Source organism: Saccopteryx bilineata, chromosome 3 (genome assembly GCF_036850765.1).
Source record: "Saccopteryx bilineata isolate mSacBil1 chromosome 3, mSacBil1_pri_phased_curated, whole genome shotgun sequence".
In the NCBI taxonomy this organism is placed as follows: domain Eukaryota; kingdom Metazoa; phylum Chordata; class Mammalia; order Chiroptera; family Emballonuridae; genus Saccopteryx; species Saccopteryx bilineata.
The window spans coordinates 286307469-286324703 of record NC_089492.1 but is presented as its reverse complement, the minus strand read 5'-3'; the positions used below and the strand labels follow the sequence as shown (position 1 = coordinate 286324703).

The following is a 17235-nucleotide window of genomic DNA, read 5'->3' as shown; positions in this document are numbered from 1 at the left end:
GCTCTCTGCCTTTTTCTACACCTGCAGAAAGGGGCTACGTTTCCCACACAGGATCCTGTGAGGACCAGCATTTCCTGGCACCCATTGCATTTGCCCAAATACCAAATGAGTACACTCCTGCTCGGAGTTGAGCGATACGATGCATAAGCCCCACAGCGCACAGCAGCGATGGGAGTAAGGAGTGATGGACACTCGGGCAACAGGTGTCCAAAGGCCTGGAACACTAGAAAGTGCGGCCCAACCTGACCCACCATCCCGCACGGAGCTGCAGAGCAGAGCCCCAGCCCTGCGTGTCCTCTGCGGAGACAGCCCCACCCAGCCCTCTCCGCCTGTCCCGGCACCCCACCCGCGGCCCCCGCCCAGGTCACTCGGCCAGTCCGGATGCCGTAGCACCCCCTTCCAGTCCGGGCGCGCCCTGGGCGATGTCATCGATGTGCTCGGTGCTCTCTTGAGTCGGCCCCTGGAGTGGGCGGGCCCGTTGCCTCAGGTGGTGTAACAGGCGCCAGGGAGGCCCAATGGCGTGTCTACATAGCTCCACCCCTTCCTTCTTATTGGCCAGTGCCCGAAAGCCGCGGCCGTGGCCTCGGGAGGAGAGGCACTACGGGACTCAGCCTCGGTCGCTGGCGCTGTGCATTCGCTGCTCTCCGCCTCTCGTCGCTCCTGCCGGGTTCGCCGCCGCCGCCGCCGCCGCCATGGCCCAGTGAGTGACGGCCCGCGGGCGGCTGGGGAACTTTCCAAGAGCCGGCTGGAAGGGCCGACACACGCCTGAAGTCGCCTCGGCACCGGGGGTCTCCAGAGCCCGGCTTCGTGGTGCCCAGAGCCCCGGGCCTCTGAGATTCCGGCTCGGGCCCTAGCACTCCCCGCATCCTGAGCTAGCCCTGTAGCCTCGCTTTCTTCTCGGACCCAGCTCTCTGCCCTTCGCGGCGGCGCAGGGGATCCCCGTTGCTAGGATGGGCGGGTCGGGGGCGGGCGTGGCCGAGGGAAACCCGGGCCCGACCGCAGGGGCGGGGGCTTCTGCCCGCTGTGGGCGCGGGGACGCCTGGCGCGGTCCTTACGGTTGGACTGGAGCCGACGTGCTGTGCGTGCACCCCCCGTGCGTGCGCTCCCAAGTGGCTCCCAGGAGGACCGGAGGCCTCTAAGTGGCGAACTGGGGGACGGTCTGTCTCTAGTTTCATGGAAGGCTGCGTGCTTGGGTTCTAAAGTGTAAAAGGGACTCGGGGGACAGAGACGTTGAAGACAAATTATTAATCATTAGCAGATGCGGGAAAACACGGGGTCCTTGCGTTGGAGTGGGCTAAGTGGAACTGACACATTTTTCTTTGTTCCTTTTTCTGATCTTTCAGAGCTGATATTGCACTGATTGGACTGGCTGTTATGGGTCAGAACTTGATTTTGAACATGAATGACCACGGCTTTGTGGTAAGTCACCAGGGACACACTCTTCTCTTAATGGGCTTTTGGTGTGCGTTATCTTGAGTGCGAGGATCTGCTGATTTCAAAGACCCCGTTAACCTGAGCATGTTTCTCTTTGTGCTTTGTTGCTGTTTATGAGGATTTTGCAAAGGGAAGAGGAGCACCACTTTACATGTGGGTGTGGGAGGGCCAATTCCACAATTCTCTGAGGAATAAGAGTCCTGCTGGATGTCTCTGCCAGTTCTCTAGCCTGAATAGTCCCATCAGTATGTTGAGGAGGAGAAATCTTGCTGGGCATGTAGAGCTCTGACTTTATCGCCTAAGGAGATTGGGGGACAGTGGAAAGTTTGGGTATAAGTATGAAACTAGTTTAGATAACAGGATTCTCAGTGACAAAAGGTATCAGTCTGGAACCAGCTGGCTCCTGGATTTGCATTCTAATAAGCTAGGACAGGCCTGACCTGTCATGGGGAGGTGACCTTTGCTTATACTGTACAGGGTGGGACAAAAGTAGATTAACAGTTGTGAGCTCGGGAAACAGTTTATTCTTGTAGTATTATTTGTTTATTATGGTATTATTTTCCATGTGAGGAACTGTAACCTACTCTTGCCTCACTGTATATTCAGTTCTTTGCCATTTCATCCACTTAAATTAACGGTGCAGTCATCAGCCAGCACCTGGGCAGGGAAAGGCAAACGTAAGGTCCGACCATCTCTGGTATGTGGGCTGAATAGAAATTTCATCGTCACTCGGTCCACCGTCTGAATGAAGATCTGGTACTCCCTACATCTCCTAATCTGTTTTTTGCCCTTTTAGGTCTGTGCTTTTAATAGGACAGTTTCCAAAGTTGATGATTTCTTGGCCAACGAGGCAAAGGGAACCAAAGTGATTGGCGCTCACTCCCTTAAAGAGATGGTCTCCAAGCTGAAGAAGCCACGGCGCATCGTCCTGCTGGTGAAGGCCGGCCAGGCTGTCGATGATTTCATTGAAAAACTGGTGAGGCCCACTCTGCTCTCAGCCACTAGTGGGACGGAACCTCTCTCACTCTTTCTTTTAGTTATTACACTTTTTTTCTTTTACTGAAAAGATCCCCCTCCCCCTTCCATTTTTCAGTTTCTGGATATGAACTGCTCTGTTCTGACAAACAATTGCCTAAGTGTGTCAGTCTTAGTTAACTTGATTGGCACTAATTAGGTAACAGCGTATCCTCGGGTGGTAATGAGTTCTTATACAGTATATAAAATTCTGAGGACATCAAGAGACAGTTCAGTAAGAATTCATTAACAAGAATAGAAACACGGCCAGGGCACACAGGAGAAGCGCCCATTTGCTTCTCCACCCCTCCGCCGCGCTTTCCTCTCTGTCTCTCTCGTCCCCTCCCGCAGCCAAGGCTCCATTGGAGCAAAGATGGCCCGGGCGCTGGGGATGGCTCTGTGGCCTCTGCCCCAGGCGCTAGAGTGGCTCTGGTCGCAACATGGCGACGCCCAGGATGGGCAGAGCGTCGCCCCTGGTGGGCGTGCCGGGTGGATCCCGGTCGGGCGCATGCGGGAGTCTGTCTGACTGTCTCTCCCTGTTTCCAGCTTCAGAAAAATGGAAAAAAAAAAAAAAAAAAAAAAAAAAAAGAATAGAAACAATACAATCATGTGCCACTTAACGATGGGGATAGGTACTGAGAAATGTGTCATTAGGCAATTTCATCCTTGTGCGACATCACAGAGCATGCTTTTACAAACCTGGGTGTGTAGCCCACTATACATCTGGGCCATATGGTCTAGCCTGTTGCTCCTAGGCTACAAGTCTGTATAGCACATTACTGCACAAAACAAGACGAGATTAAGTCGAGCAGAAGAGAAAATGATGCCATCAAGGGACGTGAGTCTGACCAGGTGGTGGCTCAGTGGATAGAGCATCGGACTGGGTTGCGGAAGACCCAGGTTCGAGACTCTGAGGTCACCAGCTTGAGCGCGGGCTTATCTGGTTTGAGCAAAGCTCACCAGCTTGGACCCAAGGTTGCTGGCTCGAGCAAGGGGTTACTCGGTCTGCAGAAGGCCCTCAGTCAAGGAACATATGAGAAAGCAAGCAATGAACAACTAAGGTGTTGCAACGAAAAACTAATGATTGGTGCTTCTCATCTCTCTCTGTTCTTGTCTCTCTGTTCCTCTCTCTGATTCTCTGCCTCTGTAAAAAAAAAAGAGCAGTGAGATGTATGAAGCTGTTGGTGTAACACAGTATGCTTTTTGTAGTAAGTAGAAAGAGTATATATACTCCAACAAACAATATAGTATAGTAACATACAATGATAATAACAGTAACATAGTCATTATCATTATCAAGTGTTACATGTTGTGCATAATTGTGTGTGTTATATTTTTATACACTGGCAGTGCAAATTTATATCAGCATCACCACAAACACATGAGTAATAAGTTGTGCTATGACATCAAGATGGCTAGAACATTACTAGGTGACAGGAATTTTTTAGCTGTTATAATCTTGTAGGACCACCGTAGTATATGTGGTCCATTGTTGACCAAAATGTCATGCAATGCATGACTATAGTAATCTTAGTGGGCTCTTTAATACTCAGAAAAACTTTGTTTTCATTGTGTATTATGAATATTTAGTGCTATTCACTATAAACCTTAGTGTCCAAATTTAGGAATAGATTTTATTTTCCTCAGTGTTCCTATAAAGCAACACTTCTCAAATTGTATAATTTAAGTGACAAGAGATCCCTTTAGGGAATCCTAGGAATACCATACTGGATACTTCTTTTTGTACCAAACAATTAGTTGGTTTCAGGAAGTATGTCTCTTTTGGAGGAAAACAAATGTGCATATGGGTGGTGATGCCCATGCTGGGACAGGTGGACGAATACCTAGAGCTGAGTCCCCCAGACAGAGGGCTCTGTTGCAGGCCTCAGCTGTCCTGGTCCCTGACCATCAGCCCAGGCTAGCTGCTAGGCCTGGTTCTTCAGCAAATTGTAACATTGTAGTCCGAGGGCCCCACCACACCCCAGGGCTAGGGGATAGTGGGCCTGTTCCAGTGGGTGGTTATTACAATCTGTCTCACTCACTAGTTTGGATTTTTCCCCAACTTGTTCCCGCGGGAGGACGGATGCCACTGTCACTGGGGTGGTTGTGGCAGAAGCTGCTCACGGGAGCAGCGGCACTGTTACTGTGAGCTGTTTCTGGGATGCCTCTGGGGCCATCCTTCCACACACCTGGAAAAAGAGCACCCTGTATTAACTGGGGGATTTCCACTCCCACGATAGATGGAGATAACCTCATTGCCAGTGCCCTGCAGCCTTGGGGTGCTTTTCTCTTAAAAAAACAAAACAAAAAAACCGCCTGACCAGGTAGTGGCGCAGTGGATAGAGTGTTGGACTGGGATGCGGAGGATCCAGGTTCGAGACCTGAGATGGCCAGCTTGAGCGTGGGCTCATCTGGTTTGAACAAAGCTCACCAGCTTGGACCCAAGGTCACTGGCTCGAGCGAGAGATCCCTCAGTCTGCTGAAGGCCCACTATCAAGGCACATATGAGAAAGCAATCAATGAGCAACTAAGGTGTCGCAACAAAAAACTGATGATTGATGCTTCTCATCTCTCTCTGTTCCTGTCTGTCTGTCCCTATCTATCCCTCTCTCTGTCTCTGTAAAAAAACAAACAAAAAACCCCCCAGCAAAACAAAGCATATGGCTGAAGGGAAACCAGTGGAAGTTGTTTGTTTATATACTGAAAAACAATTCTACAGTAACTACCACGAGATAACCAAGGCATTGGCTGTTCAGAAGAAATGTCTTGTGAGAAACATAGCAACAATAAACAAAGGTGGGATCGGCAGCGATTCCTGCTCTAGCGGAGCAGTGTGAACACTGGGTTGTTTCTACATCAAGAGAGAAGAATTTGTAACCAGTGTGTCGCCATTATAAAGAAAAAATGACCTAGAAGGGAAGAACATTGTGATAAAGAACATGGCAAGATTTCTGTGTAGCAAGCTGCCAGGCTACCAGTGATTAGCTGTAGACAGAAATGACTGGAAAATGGTAGATTGTTCTTCAGCAGAGAGATAGTAAGTCATGTTACCTGGAGTTTGAAGGGGGCGACTGAGCACGGAAGGGGAGAGCCATCCGGTTGGCGGGCCGCAGGGAGCTGCTCTCCGACAAGGCACGTTCGGGAACGTACACCAGGGCAGATGCTACACAGGGGAAGTAAAGAATTGTCCAAGTAGGTTCCGTTGGTTGTAAAATCTTAGGGTGCTTTGAAAGAAATGTTTCAGTTGTGGAGACTTTCGACTGCGTTTGTTAGCCCTCAGCTTTTAAGTAGGGTCTAGCTCTAGCCACACAAAGGATCATTTAAAATTAAATCATACTTGCTTTTAGACTAGGTTTGTTTAGGATAAATCCTTGTTTGTTTTAATTGGCTACAGTATGTTATTTTTGTCTTTCTGTCTTTGGCCCACGTTCACACTGGTATCTGGTCACAGGTACCCTTGTTGGACACAGGTGACATCATCATTGATGGAGGAAATTCTGAATACAGGGATACCACAGTGAGTATGCTTCAGTCCAGGTTCGCCCAGGTTCTGAGACCATCTGGGAAGAAGTATAAGCATGGCCCGTGTGACAGAGTGGACTGCCCCGTGGCGCTGACTTGGGGGATGGGTGCGGGAGTTCTCGGCCTTTGTTCTGCGCAGACAGACTTGATGGAGGTTCTCATCGGTCCATAGCTCAGGTGACTGCTGCTCGGGTAGAGCAGGCGAGAGGTTCTGTTAGCTTCCCTCTCTGTCCCACCAGTACATGACTCACGGGCACGTAGTGTGGCTGAGGGCCAGTGCCTTCGTGCTAGGAGGAGTCCCCGCACAGCCTCCGGTGCTGAGCGGCGGTTGCACCTGTGTGAAAACCAGCCCTGTACCGAGGCTAACTGCAGGAGGTCTTTTCCAGGGAAATGAGAGTGTCTGGCTGGTTTCTCACTTTGGGGACAGGATAGCTATCTTAAACTTTCAGAGATTCTCTTTTTTTGTATTCCCAGACTGAGGGGATCACATTTCTTTAATGACCAGGTTATTTTTGGATTCTGAGTCATTTCATGTTAAATGTTCTCCATGATCTCCATGTCTGTCACACTCCCTCATTCATTGGGAGAAACTCTTGAGTCGTAACAAAGTGACTTCTCTCTCATGTAGAGACGCTGCCGAGACCTCAAGGCAAAGGGAATCTTGTTTGTGGGGAGCGGCGTGAGTGGCGGAGAGGATGGGGCCCGGTATGGCCCATCACTAATGCCCGGAGGACACAGAGAGGCCTGGTGAGTACCAGAGTGCCACCGCATCTCAGCACAGGGGAGCCTGACCCGGGAGAATGAAGGAGCTCAGCCATTGTGTCACCTGGTATCTCTGGGTGACTGAGTGCTGGAGATACGAGATGCTGGAAATAGCTTGTCTACACGTTTTGTTGCTTTGACACAATATATGTGCGTATTTCTCTTTTGCCTTTTTTTCCTGTTCTTCCCTGCCAAGACTGATCATGGAAGTTCTAAGTGGGCTTAAAACAGGGGTCCCCAAACTACGGCCCGCGGGCCGCATGCAGCCCCCTGAGGCCATTTATCCAGCCCCCGCCGCACTTCCGGAAGGGGCACCTCTTTCATTGGTGGTCAGTGAGAGGAGCATAGTTCCCATTGAAATACTGGTCAGTTTGTTGACTTAAATTTACTTGTTCTTTATTTTAAATATTGTATTTGTTCCCGTTTTGTTTTTTTACTTTAAAATATGTGCAGTGTGCATAGGGATTTGTTCATAGTTTTTTTTATAGTCTGCCCTCCAACAGTCTGAGGGACAGTGAACTGGCCCCCTGTGTAAAAGTTTGGGGACCCCTGGCTTAAAGGGTCACAGGCTCAAAGGAAGCGGCCAGATGACATCCTGTGCACTCTCTGGGTTTAGGAGAATGGCCTGTCTCTTTAACTGATGTGCAGTCCTAAAATAACTAGATTTAATAATAGTGAGTGATGGGAAAATTGGACGGGACCTCTTTGTCCCTGAGAATGAAGTGGAAATGTACTATTTGACTTGGAAAGAAAGTTTCACACTGTTGACCCTGCTGTGTATGAGAGGCGGGGTCAGCCATCGAAGGGCGGGGCCCTGGGAGAGAAGAGAAGGGAGGTGTAAGGGGGGTGGGGGTGTGTGAGCAGGGTGAGGAGTCCAGATGAAAAGATGTGAGAAACTAACCCTATGTGACTTAGACGGGGCCCCGCTGCCCTGCCGGGACTGCAGAGAAAGGGGGAACTAGGGAGAGGTGTGGGGCAGAAGAGAAAGAGGAGGGGTCCTTTCGAGGGAGATGTAGGAAGGCTTTTCTGAATGAGTTTGATTTACAAGTATTTTTATATTAGGCATTAAAGTACGGAGTGATCGGATCTAATCCCCAAGGGTGAAGGCTTTATTGGGGAAGATTATTCTTTTTTCTTTTTTTTTTCTTTATTTGTAGAAAGAGACATAGGAAGGGAGAGAGATGAGAAGTATCAGTTCTTTGTTGCAGAACTTTAGTTGTTTATTGATTGCTCTCTCGTACATGCCTTGACCAGGGGCCCCTTGGTCAAGCCAGCGACCATGGGGTCATGTCTGTGAGCCTGTGCTCAAGCCGGTGACCTCGAGGTCCTCAGCCTCCCAGGCCGATGCTCTTTCCACTGCTCTACCTCCTGGTTAGGCAAAGATCATTCTTACTCTAATGAGTAAGTCTGGGGTTCTCTTGTGTATGTTAAATCTGAAAGCAGAGGCCCTCCTGCCTCTCAAAAGCTTAAAAATCCTTATCTTGGGGAATTGCCCAGCGGGCTGTCAGAAATGCAGACAACACACATGAAAATGTTTGAGTGCAGAAATGCTCTAGTCGCTCGCTCACTCCCTCTCCTCCCATGGTCTGGCAGAGGTAGAAATGGCACTTTTACCTGAAACACTCGCTTAAAGTTTGGTGAAGTTCTAAGGTTTAAGGTGTAGCTGCCTTAGCTTCCTTGGATTTTGTGTTTTTACCAGAACCTTTTAGGGAAGTCTTTTCTTGGTCACTAGTGAGGAGAGCAGTAAGGAAAATGTGCCAGGACTTATATCCTCTGGGGTGGGGGGAGCAGCCCCTTTTCTGGGAATAACAGTGACTGGAGCCCTTGGACACACTGCTCGGTTCCCTGTCCCAAGTCACGGTGCCTAGACCTTGTGCCCGGACCATGTGCCCCGACACGCAGCGGGGTATCAAGGGACCTCGTGTGGCTGCTGCTGGGACCACAGCTGCTTCTGACCGTGCAATGATGAAATGTTTGTGTGTGCTCTGACGATGCTGCACCCCTCTTTTTGTTTGTCTGCTCAGATCAGCCTCTGCTTCCCACTGGTGTACCCTGAGGACTGGGCATTTTCACTGCCCATTAGAGAATGTGGGGGTGAGGGGCGTCCTTGAGTATTAATCCAGGTCCCCGTCCCTAACCGACACGGTTCCTTTCTGCAGGCCCCACATCAAGACCATCTTCCAGGGCATCGCTGCGAAGGTCGGAACGGGAGAACCCTGCTGTGACTGGGCAAGTACCAGGCTCCTCTTCCTCTTCCAGGCCGGGCGGCAGTGTGGGCACGGACGTGACCGAATGCACAGGGCCACCCTGTCCCCCTTGGTCCCGGGACTGGATTGTGGCAGAAAGCTTCTCAGTCTTGAAGTCGCCAGCACAGCTGATGCCTGAGATGCATGCCCGTTGCAGGAACCCTGTACCTGGGGGGAGGTCATAGCCCAGGGCTGCTACTGAAAGCCCCCCTCAGATCCCCTGAAAGACGGAGCCCTTAAGAAGGAACGGAAGGAGGGTGAAGTAAGGTTTTGTAGCTGTTTCTTCATGGCTGAGGAGTGTCAAAATCAAAGTGAGGGTTGCTCACCTTGGTGTCTGCTTGAGTAGAGCGGGGTGCGGCCTTCTGCCCTGAGGGTCGGGTGGCCTTGGCTCTGCATCCCGTACCCCGCTCCCTCTCCTCCACATCCCCTCCTCTGTACCCCGCTCTGTCTCCTCTGCATCCCCCCCTCACCCCCTCTCCTCTGTAACTCCTTCTCCGCACCCCACCCCCTCTCCTCATTGCCCCCTCGCCCATACCCCACCCCTTCTCCACACCCCCTCTCTGCACCCTGCCCCCTCTCCTCCGCCCCCCTCTACTCCACATGCCCCTCTTCTCCATACCCCCTCCTCCACACGCCCCTTCTCTGCAGGCCCCCTCCCCCCACTGCTCCCGCCACATTCCTCTCCCCTATCACCCCTCCCCTCTGCACCCCCCACTCCTTCCTGTATTTTATGTTGCTATTAAGATAAGTTTTAACCCTTATTGCAGCTTCAGTCTATACCATGGATGAAAATACACTAGCTGAGGGAGACCCAATTTGGAGTTCTGACTTAGTCAGGTGCCAGTAGGCAAGTCACTTGTCACTTTCCCTCCGCGGGCCTCAGTTTCTCCCCTATGCAGTGCTGGCTGGGGCTGGGTGATCTCCAAGGTCTCTCTAGCTCCTGATCCCCTTTCATCTTCTATCAGGACATGTGTGTGCTGTGTTTATTGTATTAGATGTATTTTATGTGCAGTAAGAGGTGGAGATGAAACCAGGACTGAGGTCCACGAGGAATGTGGGAAGTCCCCACTCCTGGGTCTGGCAGTACCTGGGGACTTTAGCTCTAGCACTGAGACTGGTCCTACATTTTAACCAGTAGTCACTGAATTTAATCATTCTGCTTTTGGGTGGAGAGAGAGGTCAGGCCGTGATTTGAAGTGTTGATTGATTTTCTCATGAGTATGAAGGATTGAAGGGAGTTTTTATTCCTTGGCAATAGAGTACATATAATAAAAGTATACCAACAGTAACTGCTTTTTATATATGATATACTTAGAACAAAGTCAGGAAGGAAAAAACCAGTATTTGCCCTTATATATGTTGATCAAATAAGGTTGATTATCCATAGCTTTACGGCTTAGTGTCAGAGTATTGAAAAACCTGGTATCTGTGCCCTGGCTGATTAGCTCAGTTGGTTAGAGTGTTGTTCTGAAGCACCAAAGTTGCAGGTTTGATACCTGGTCAGGGCACATATGGGAAGTGACTAATGAATGCACAATTTAGTGGAACAACAAATGATTGCCCACCTCTTCTCTGTAAGCATTCAATTAAAAAACTTCTGTTTAAAAAAGAAAAATACTGATATCCATACAAAAAGCAAGGACTCTAGTTCATTGTTGAAGTTACAGGAAGGCTGGGGTGAAGTAAGATGTTATTAGCCACGTTACTCAATGACCACAGAAAGTGTCAAAATCAGAGGGGTAAGTCAGCAGTGGAAACAAAGGAAGTCCCTGATGTAAACGTTCATAGTGTTATCTAAACAGTGGTTGCCAGGAGACAGACTGCTCAGGTCATCTGAACCTCTGGTCCACTGGGCAGGTGTCCCGTCATGGGGAGGGATGCATGTGGCTGCAGAGTCTGGGGCCATTAAATATCTGACCCCTGTCACTCCCTTTGTTCTGGTCCCTTGCCCACTAACAATTTTCAGATAATGGGGCTTCCCAAGTAGCTTGTCTGCAGGGACAGAATGTGTTGATCAGACTGACGTTTGTAACCACTACAATCCATAGTTCAGTTTCTCATCATAAATTTATAAACTGTATTGTGATTTTCTACATCTTCCCAGCTTTCTTATAAAGTCAGTATCTTGTCAACTGTGAGATCCCGGCAAGAACACGTTTCTAGGCTTACAGTTGAGGGCCAGATCTGGGAGCTAAGGTCATTTTTATCTCTCAGTTGCCATTAGAAACAACTACAATACACACATATTTTATAAAAGTACAAGGGATTTAATCAGCCAGCTTCTCGTAGCCTTTAGTTGCTATAAGAGTGGTAATGTCAGGAGAAGGAAGACTTCCTTTACTGGGAGTGGGGGCTGCTTTAATAACAGTGAGAGCAGAAGTATAAGCTAAGGAGCGGTAGGTACTTTCAGTTAATTGGGGAATCTTGAAAACTCTTTAGAGAAATAAATTTGGGCTTAGTTTAAAATAACACTGGACTGGGTTGAAGCTTGTGTTGAATTGTTACATATTGATTCTTACTTTAAAATACTTAAGTATTTGCCTTACACTTGTTATTTTCTGTGTGGGGAGGGAGTCTTGCTGAAAATTTCATGCGGGCTTTCCTGGGGTGTTCTCTGCCTCCCTGACGGCCTCGGGGTGCTTGTGGCTCCCACAGGTGGGAGAGGAGGGAGCAGGACACTTTGTGAAGATGGTGCACAATGGGATCGAGTACGGGGACATGCAGCTCATCTGTGAGGCTTATCACCTGATGAAGGACATCCTGGGAATGGAGCATGACGAGATGGCCCAGGTGAGTGCGGCCCCGTGTGCCCACAGTGACAGGGAGCATTCCCCGTTCTTCCTCCGGTCATTCTGCTGGCCAGGGTGGGCGCAGCCTCACTTGAAGGAAGCCTTCAGTTCTAGGACTGTAAAATGTGTTAGCAAGTCACTAAGCCCGAGTCCACCATTGAGTGACCCTTCCCATGCGTCAAGCACGTGTCTCATTTGATCCTCCCATTGTCCCAGGTGGGACATGCGGTGGAAGCTTTCTTTTCTGATCAAATTGGGACTGGCTGTTGACAGCCTTTCCCCGCATTTTATTGTGAAACTGCTCACACACGGCAGGGCAAGGATTGACATTGGGTACTCAGTCCAGACTGCCTAGCTTTTGCTATTAGCCTTTTACTGCACCTGCCTTACTGCACATCTGTCCATTCCTCCGGGAACTTAGTCATCTTTTCAAACATTTCAACATAAATTGCAGACACCAGTAGTCCTTTCTCCAAATACTTCAGCATCATTAATTAGGTAAATACTTATTTTAATTGAAAATATACGAAAGTACGTTCACTCCGCCATCAAATCTTTTTAAGTTCTGCCATGAGCATTCTAGCTGTCTTGCCATCTAGAGTTTTAGTTTCGCTTATTTCAAGTGGAACATGATTAAAGACACAGTGCAGAATCCTTCTAGATTTTTTTAAACATATTTTTCAAATGTTGAAATTTGTGTCATCCCCACTTACTTTGTTTCACTGACTTACCCTTGTCATCCCTTCTGAAACAATTTAACTTGGTTCTCATAGAAACAGTGCTTTTCTTTTCATGTGCACATTTCATTGGTTTACATAATATTCAGTGAACTCATTCACTGTACGTGTATGAGTGCTTTACTATACGCTAGTTACTGTTTGGAATGCTGGGGATATAGTAGTAAAAAACAAGAGCAACAAAGTCCCTGCCCTCGTGGAGTGGGAAGACAGGAATGGTTACGGTAAGTACGGAATAGTTAGGAGCGCTGTTATGAGGAAAAGGACTCTGGTGTAAGAGGTAGCTATAGATTGGGCGGTCGGGGAGGTCTCTGGGCAGGTGACAAGGACAGACACCTGAGTGAATGAGGGCGCACTTGTTCTGAGGGGAGAACAGAGGTGATCAGAAAGCGGCATAACCAGGTTAGAAGATGCAGCGGGCTCCTGGCAGTGGCAGCGGCAGCTGGTGGGAGCGCCTGTATTCGGCCGTGCCTGACAGGAGAGCCTGTTGACCTTGAGCATTGAGCAGATTGTGAGCATCAGTCAATATTGACGGAGGAAAAGGGCTCTGTCAGGGTCACGTCTCCTGTCTAATCCTTGGTTCTCTCACTCCTGCACGTAGGCATTTGAGGACTGGAATAAGACAGAGCTAGACTCATTCCTTATCGAAATCACAGCCAACATTCTCAAGTTCAAAGATAGCGACGGCACTCACCTGCTGCCAAAGATCAGGGACAGCGCGGGGCAGAAGGGCACGGGGAAGTGGACGGCCATCTCAGCCCTGGAGTACGGCGTGCCCGTCACCCTCATCGGTAACGTTCAGCTTTTCGCTCAGCCCTCCATCTCACTGTATTGATCACAGTGTCCTGCTGGAATACTGGTACTGACCGGCAGCTAGGGACCAGGTCTATTAGCGAGTGTGAACCCTAGTCCGCTCCCAGGGTGCTCTCTGCACTCTGCATATGAAAAATACAGTCGGAGAGGCTGAAACTGCTTTTGAGTCTCTCATGGTCCTTTTCCCAGACCTAGGAGCTTTGACATGAGCTTAGAACTGTCTTTCTTACCCAGTTTGATCTTTGGGATAGTTATAGTGATTTAATGATAGGCAGCAACCGAGATCTTTTTAATCGGCAAGGTAACTAATTTTTCCTACAGAAGTTCACAGCATAGGTTTATGTACTCAGCACTTAGTATTTTTTTGCTGAGGTTTACTTCTCAAATATTTAAAAATTAAAATATTACCTATACATTTCAAGTCTTTTAATATTTTTTCTTTTTCTACATTCCTTCTTCTTTTGGAAGAAAACTGTCTTAGAAGTGGATGTCTCCTTCCCATTCTATGCTTTTTATATTAATGAACTAAAGCATAAGACACAACAAGATGTGCAGAGAAGGAAGTGACAAAACAAAAGTAATTAGTAAGAGAACTAACAAAACTACAGTTTGGTTCTTTAAAATAAGAAAGATACTCTCTGGAAGACAAAAAGGGAGATTGAAAAAAGGTACCCAGCACGTTTAATGAAAGGCTGACCGCTGGTCCTGTCAGAGTGGCCCTTGTGAGAACACAGAATTTTCTGTCTCCCGGATCCAGGCTGCCTTTGCCTCCCCACTCTCCTCCTTCCTCTCAGTTTCCTAATTTGCCCCACTCGGGTTGTCATGAACGGTGGCGGTGAAGCCACAGTTCAGGAGGGAAGGAGGTTGCTTAGTCCTGCCCTGTGCAGAAGGAAGTTGGCTGCTTTTTAGCTAATCTGAGTGACACTGTAGGCGGGGACCAAGGGGACAATGCTGGGAGCAGCTTGTTTATTGCTGACTCAAATATAAGAGTATTATAGTCTCAAAAAGAATCCCACCTTCGTGTTAGAGACTGCACCCTTTTTTCCTGGGTGGGCGTGTCTTGTCTGCGGAGCTCATGGGGATGCCAGTCCTCCAGCTGACCCTGGGCTCACACCGAGGGGTTTCACCACACTGGCCTCCTTGCACCAGTTCTTACAAAGCTTCCGCCCACGAGTGCTAAGTCATCGTGTGTGCACTGCAGGGGCATCAAGCGAGGGCCTGTGACACTGACTTTATTCCGGTTACAGAGTCAGCTGAGCAAGTAGTCATTTATAAGGGATGTGTTCTAAATGCCTTAATACTATACTGAGCAAGTAGTCATTTATAAGGGATGTGTTCTAAATGCCTTAATACTAAAGTACTATTTTGAAACAGTTCTAAACCCAATGAAGTAATATTGTAAAACTTTGATTGGACACACTGAACACCTCATTTCATTGCACCACAGATGTTGCTTTTTTTATAAATGGAAGGCAAGACTCTTCCCCAGCAAAAGGGTCACGACTCTCTTCAGTGTGACACTTGTGTACTGTGGTGGTCCGGAACTGAACCGCACTATCTGCGGTCTGCCCGTGAATTTCATGTTGAGCGTTGTGGTTCAATACCTGGATTTATGTAGGAAGACTGGCTTGGAGGTTTAGTTATATCAACTGTTTAGAGCTTTTATGAGAGCTCTTTCTGATCTGCGTGAAATTTTGTGGCCTAAGGTTGAGACTTTCAGCTCTTTGTACAATTGAAAATCTGGCTCCACTTCTATTTTCCCTCATCCTCTCCAGCTTGTGCGTTGTGTGTGTGTGTGTCCGTTTTTCTCTGGGTTTGGGTGTGGGCTTGGGTAACATTATCTCTCCCCACGCCTCCCACGCAGGAGAAGCAGTCTTTGCCCGGTGCTTATCATCTCTGAAGGACGAGAGGGTTCAAGCTAGCAAAAAGCTAAAGGGTCCTCAGAAGACCCAGTTCAAAGGTGACAAGAAATCATTCCTGGAGGACATTCGAAAGGTGAGGCTCTGTCCCTGGCAGTAGCAATTGCTTGTTCCGTGGAAGGCAGTGGGGTGAGGCTGTTTTGGAAATCCCACTGAGGCCGTGGTGGGGGAGGAGCCTTTCCCTTTTCTCATGCTTTCTGGGGTCTGCACTGCTCGAAGGGCAGGGCTAGGAGGCCCCAGGGCTCTGTTTACTGATGGCAGCTCTCATGAGTCTTTGTGTCACCCCTCAGGCCCTCTATGCTTCCAAGATCATCTCTTATGCTCAAGGCTTTATGCTGCTGAGACAGGCAGCCACTGAATTCGGCTGGACCCTCAACTACGGTGGCATTGCCCTGATGTGGAGAGGGGGCTGCATCATCAGAAGGTCTGTGACAGGGGTGGGGGGGCACCCCGGGCTGCCAGGCACTGCAGAGTCCCTGAGGGGGCTCTGGCCACGAGACCCATTTAGATGGTCACATCACATTCTGTGTAGCAGTTGCTCTAACTAGATTGTCCACACTACGCCTTTTACAGTAGTTCTGTGAGCTCATGGCCTCTGGCCTGGCCTCCTGGGACCTTGCTCTGTATTTTCGTTGAGCAGATGGTCTGCTTCCCGGGCTGAGAGTTGTGACTTTGTACCTCTTGAGGGTGTGCCTCAGCTTTCCCTTCCTTCCCCGCCCTCTGCCAGCAGGCACCCCACTATGATTACTCTTCACTGACGTCTTCCTTCTGGGTTATTTCAGTGTATTCCTAGGAAAGATTAAAGATGCTTTTGACCGAAATCCAGAACTTCAGAATCTACTGCTTGATGACTTCTTTAAGTCCGCTGTCGAAAACTGCCAGGTCGGTAACCCAGAGCTGGGCGGTGTGGGCGTTCTCGGGGGGGGGGGGCTCTGCTCTGGGGCCTCTGGGGGAAACCTGCCATTTTCAGGGGAAGCAATTAACCATCGTGTGGGCCCGTGTCCCTCGTGCAGGACTCCTGGCGGAGGGCCATCAGTACTGGGGTCCAGGCGGGCATCCCCATGCCCTGCTTCACCACTGCCCTCTCCTTCTATGATGGGTACCGGCACGACATGCTGCCAGCCAACCTGATCCAGGTGAGCTTGGAAGGAGGTGGTCAGCATGGGCCTGCCTGGTCCCTGAGGGCCGCGCGCCTGTGTGCCACCCTCACCAACCTCGTGTCTCGTTCTCTAGGCTCAGCGCGATTACTTTGGGGCCCACACCTATGAACTCTTAGCCAGACCAGGAAACTTTATCCACACGAACTGGACGGGCCATGGGGGCAGCGTGTCGTCCTCTTCATACAACGCCTGATCAGACTGCCGCCACCAGGAGTCCACAGACAGGGACATTCCGTTTGCACACGCACTGCTTACAGCCCTTTGCCCTTCTTTCTGCTCAGATTGTTTAAAATAAAGTGTTGTGCCCTGGCCAGGTAGCTCAGTTGGTTAAAGTGTCATCCTGCCGTGCCAGGGTTGCAAGTTTGATCCCCGCTCGGCACATACAAGAATTAACCAATGAAAGGATAAATAAGTAGAACAACAGATCAGTGTTTCTCTCTCCTTCCCTCTCTCTCTAAAATTAATCAGTAATTTTTTTTTTTTTAAAATAAATGAAGTGTCGCAAGAGTCCTGAAAAAGCCAACCCATGCTTGCTTGTGAAGTCGCTCTGTGGGGACCGCCGTGCGCTCTGCCCTTGCCTCCAGGCCTGACCCGGAAGTGGCGTGCTTGGTGAGGAGCGCCAGCTCCTCCAAGCGGTCACTGTCCACGTGTTCGTGGATGTGGGAGGCCCCTGAGGGTGCCCTGGTGAACCCTCGAGAAGGGGTGGGGGGTGGGGGGTGGGGTCTGCACAGCAGCTCAGCCTGGAACCTGGTATCACGCCGCTAAACCTTTTCCTCCAGACTCTCAAATACTCCCTTGTGCTTAGGATCGTCTCTGAGCCTTCCCATTGGCAGGGAGGT

General features: G+C 49.4%; 1 protein-coding gene across 1 annotated transcript; it reads left to right on the top strand.

Annotated features, from left to right (window-relative positions):
* The first annotated feature begins 567 nt into the window (after positions 1–567).
* Positions 568–16919, top strand: PGD (phosphogluconate dehydrogenase). Its single transcript, XM_066270492.1, has 13 exons — positions 568–700; positions 1344–1419; positions 2231–2410; positions 5900–5965; positions 6599–6717; positions 8892–8961; positions 11634–11768; positions 13106–13295; positions 15182–15312; positions 15527–15660; positions 16019–16118; positions 16250–16372; positions 16470–16919. The coding sequence occupies exons 1-13, from the start codon at positions 693–695 to the stop codon at positions 16587–16589; spliced, it is 1452 nt and encodes a 483-aa protein (XP_066126589.1). The 5' UTR covers positions 568–692; the 3' UTR covers positions 16590–16919.
* Positions 16920–17235: the final 316 nt, after the last annotated feature.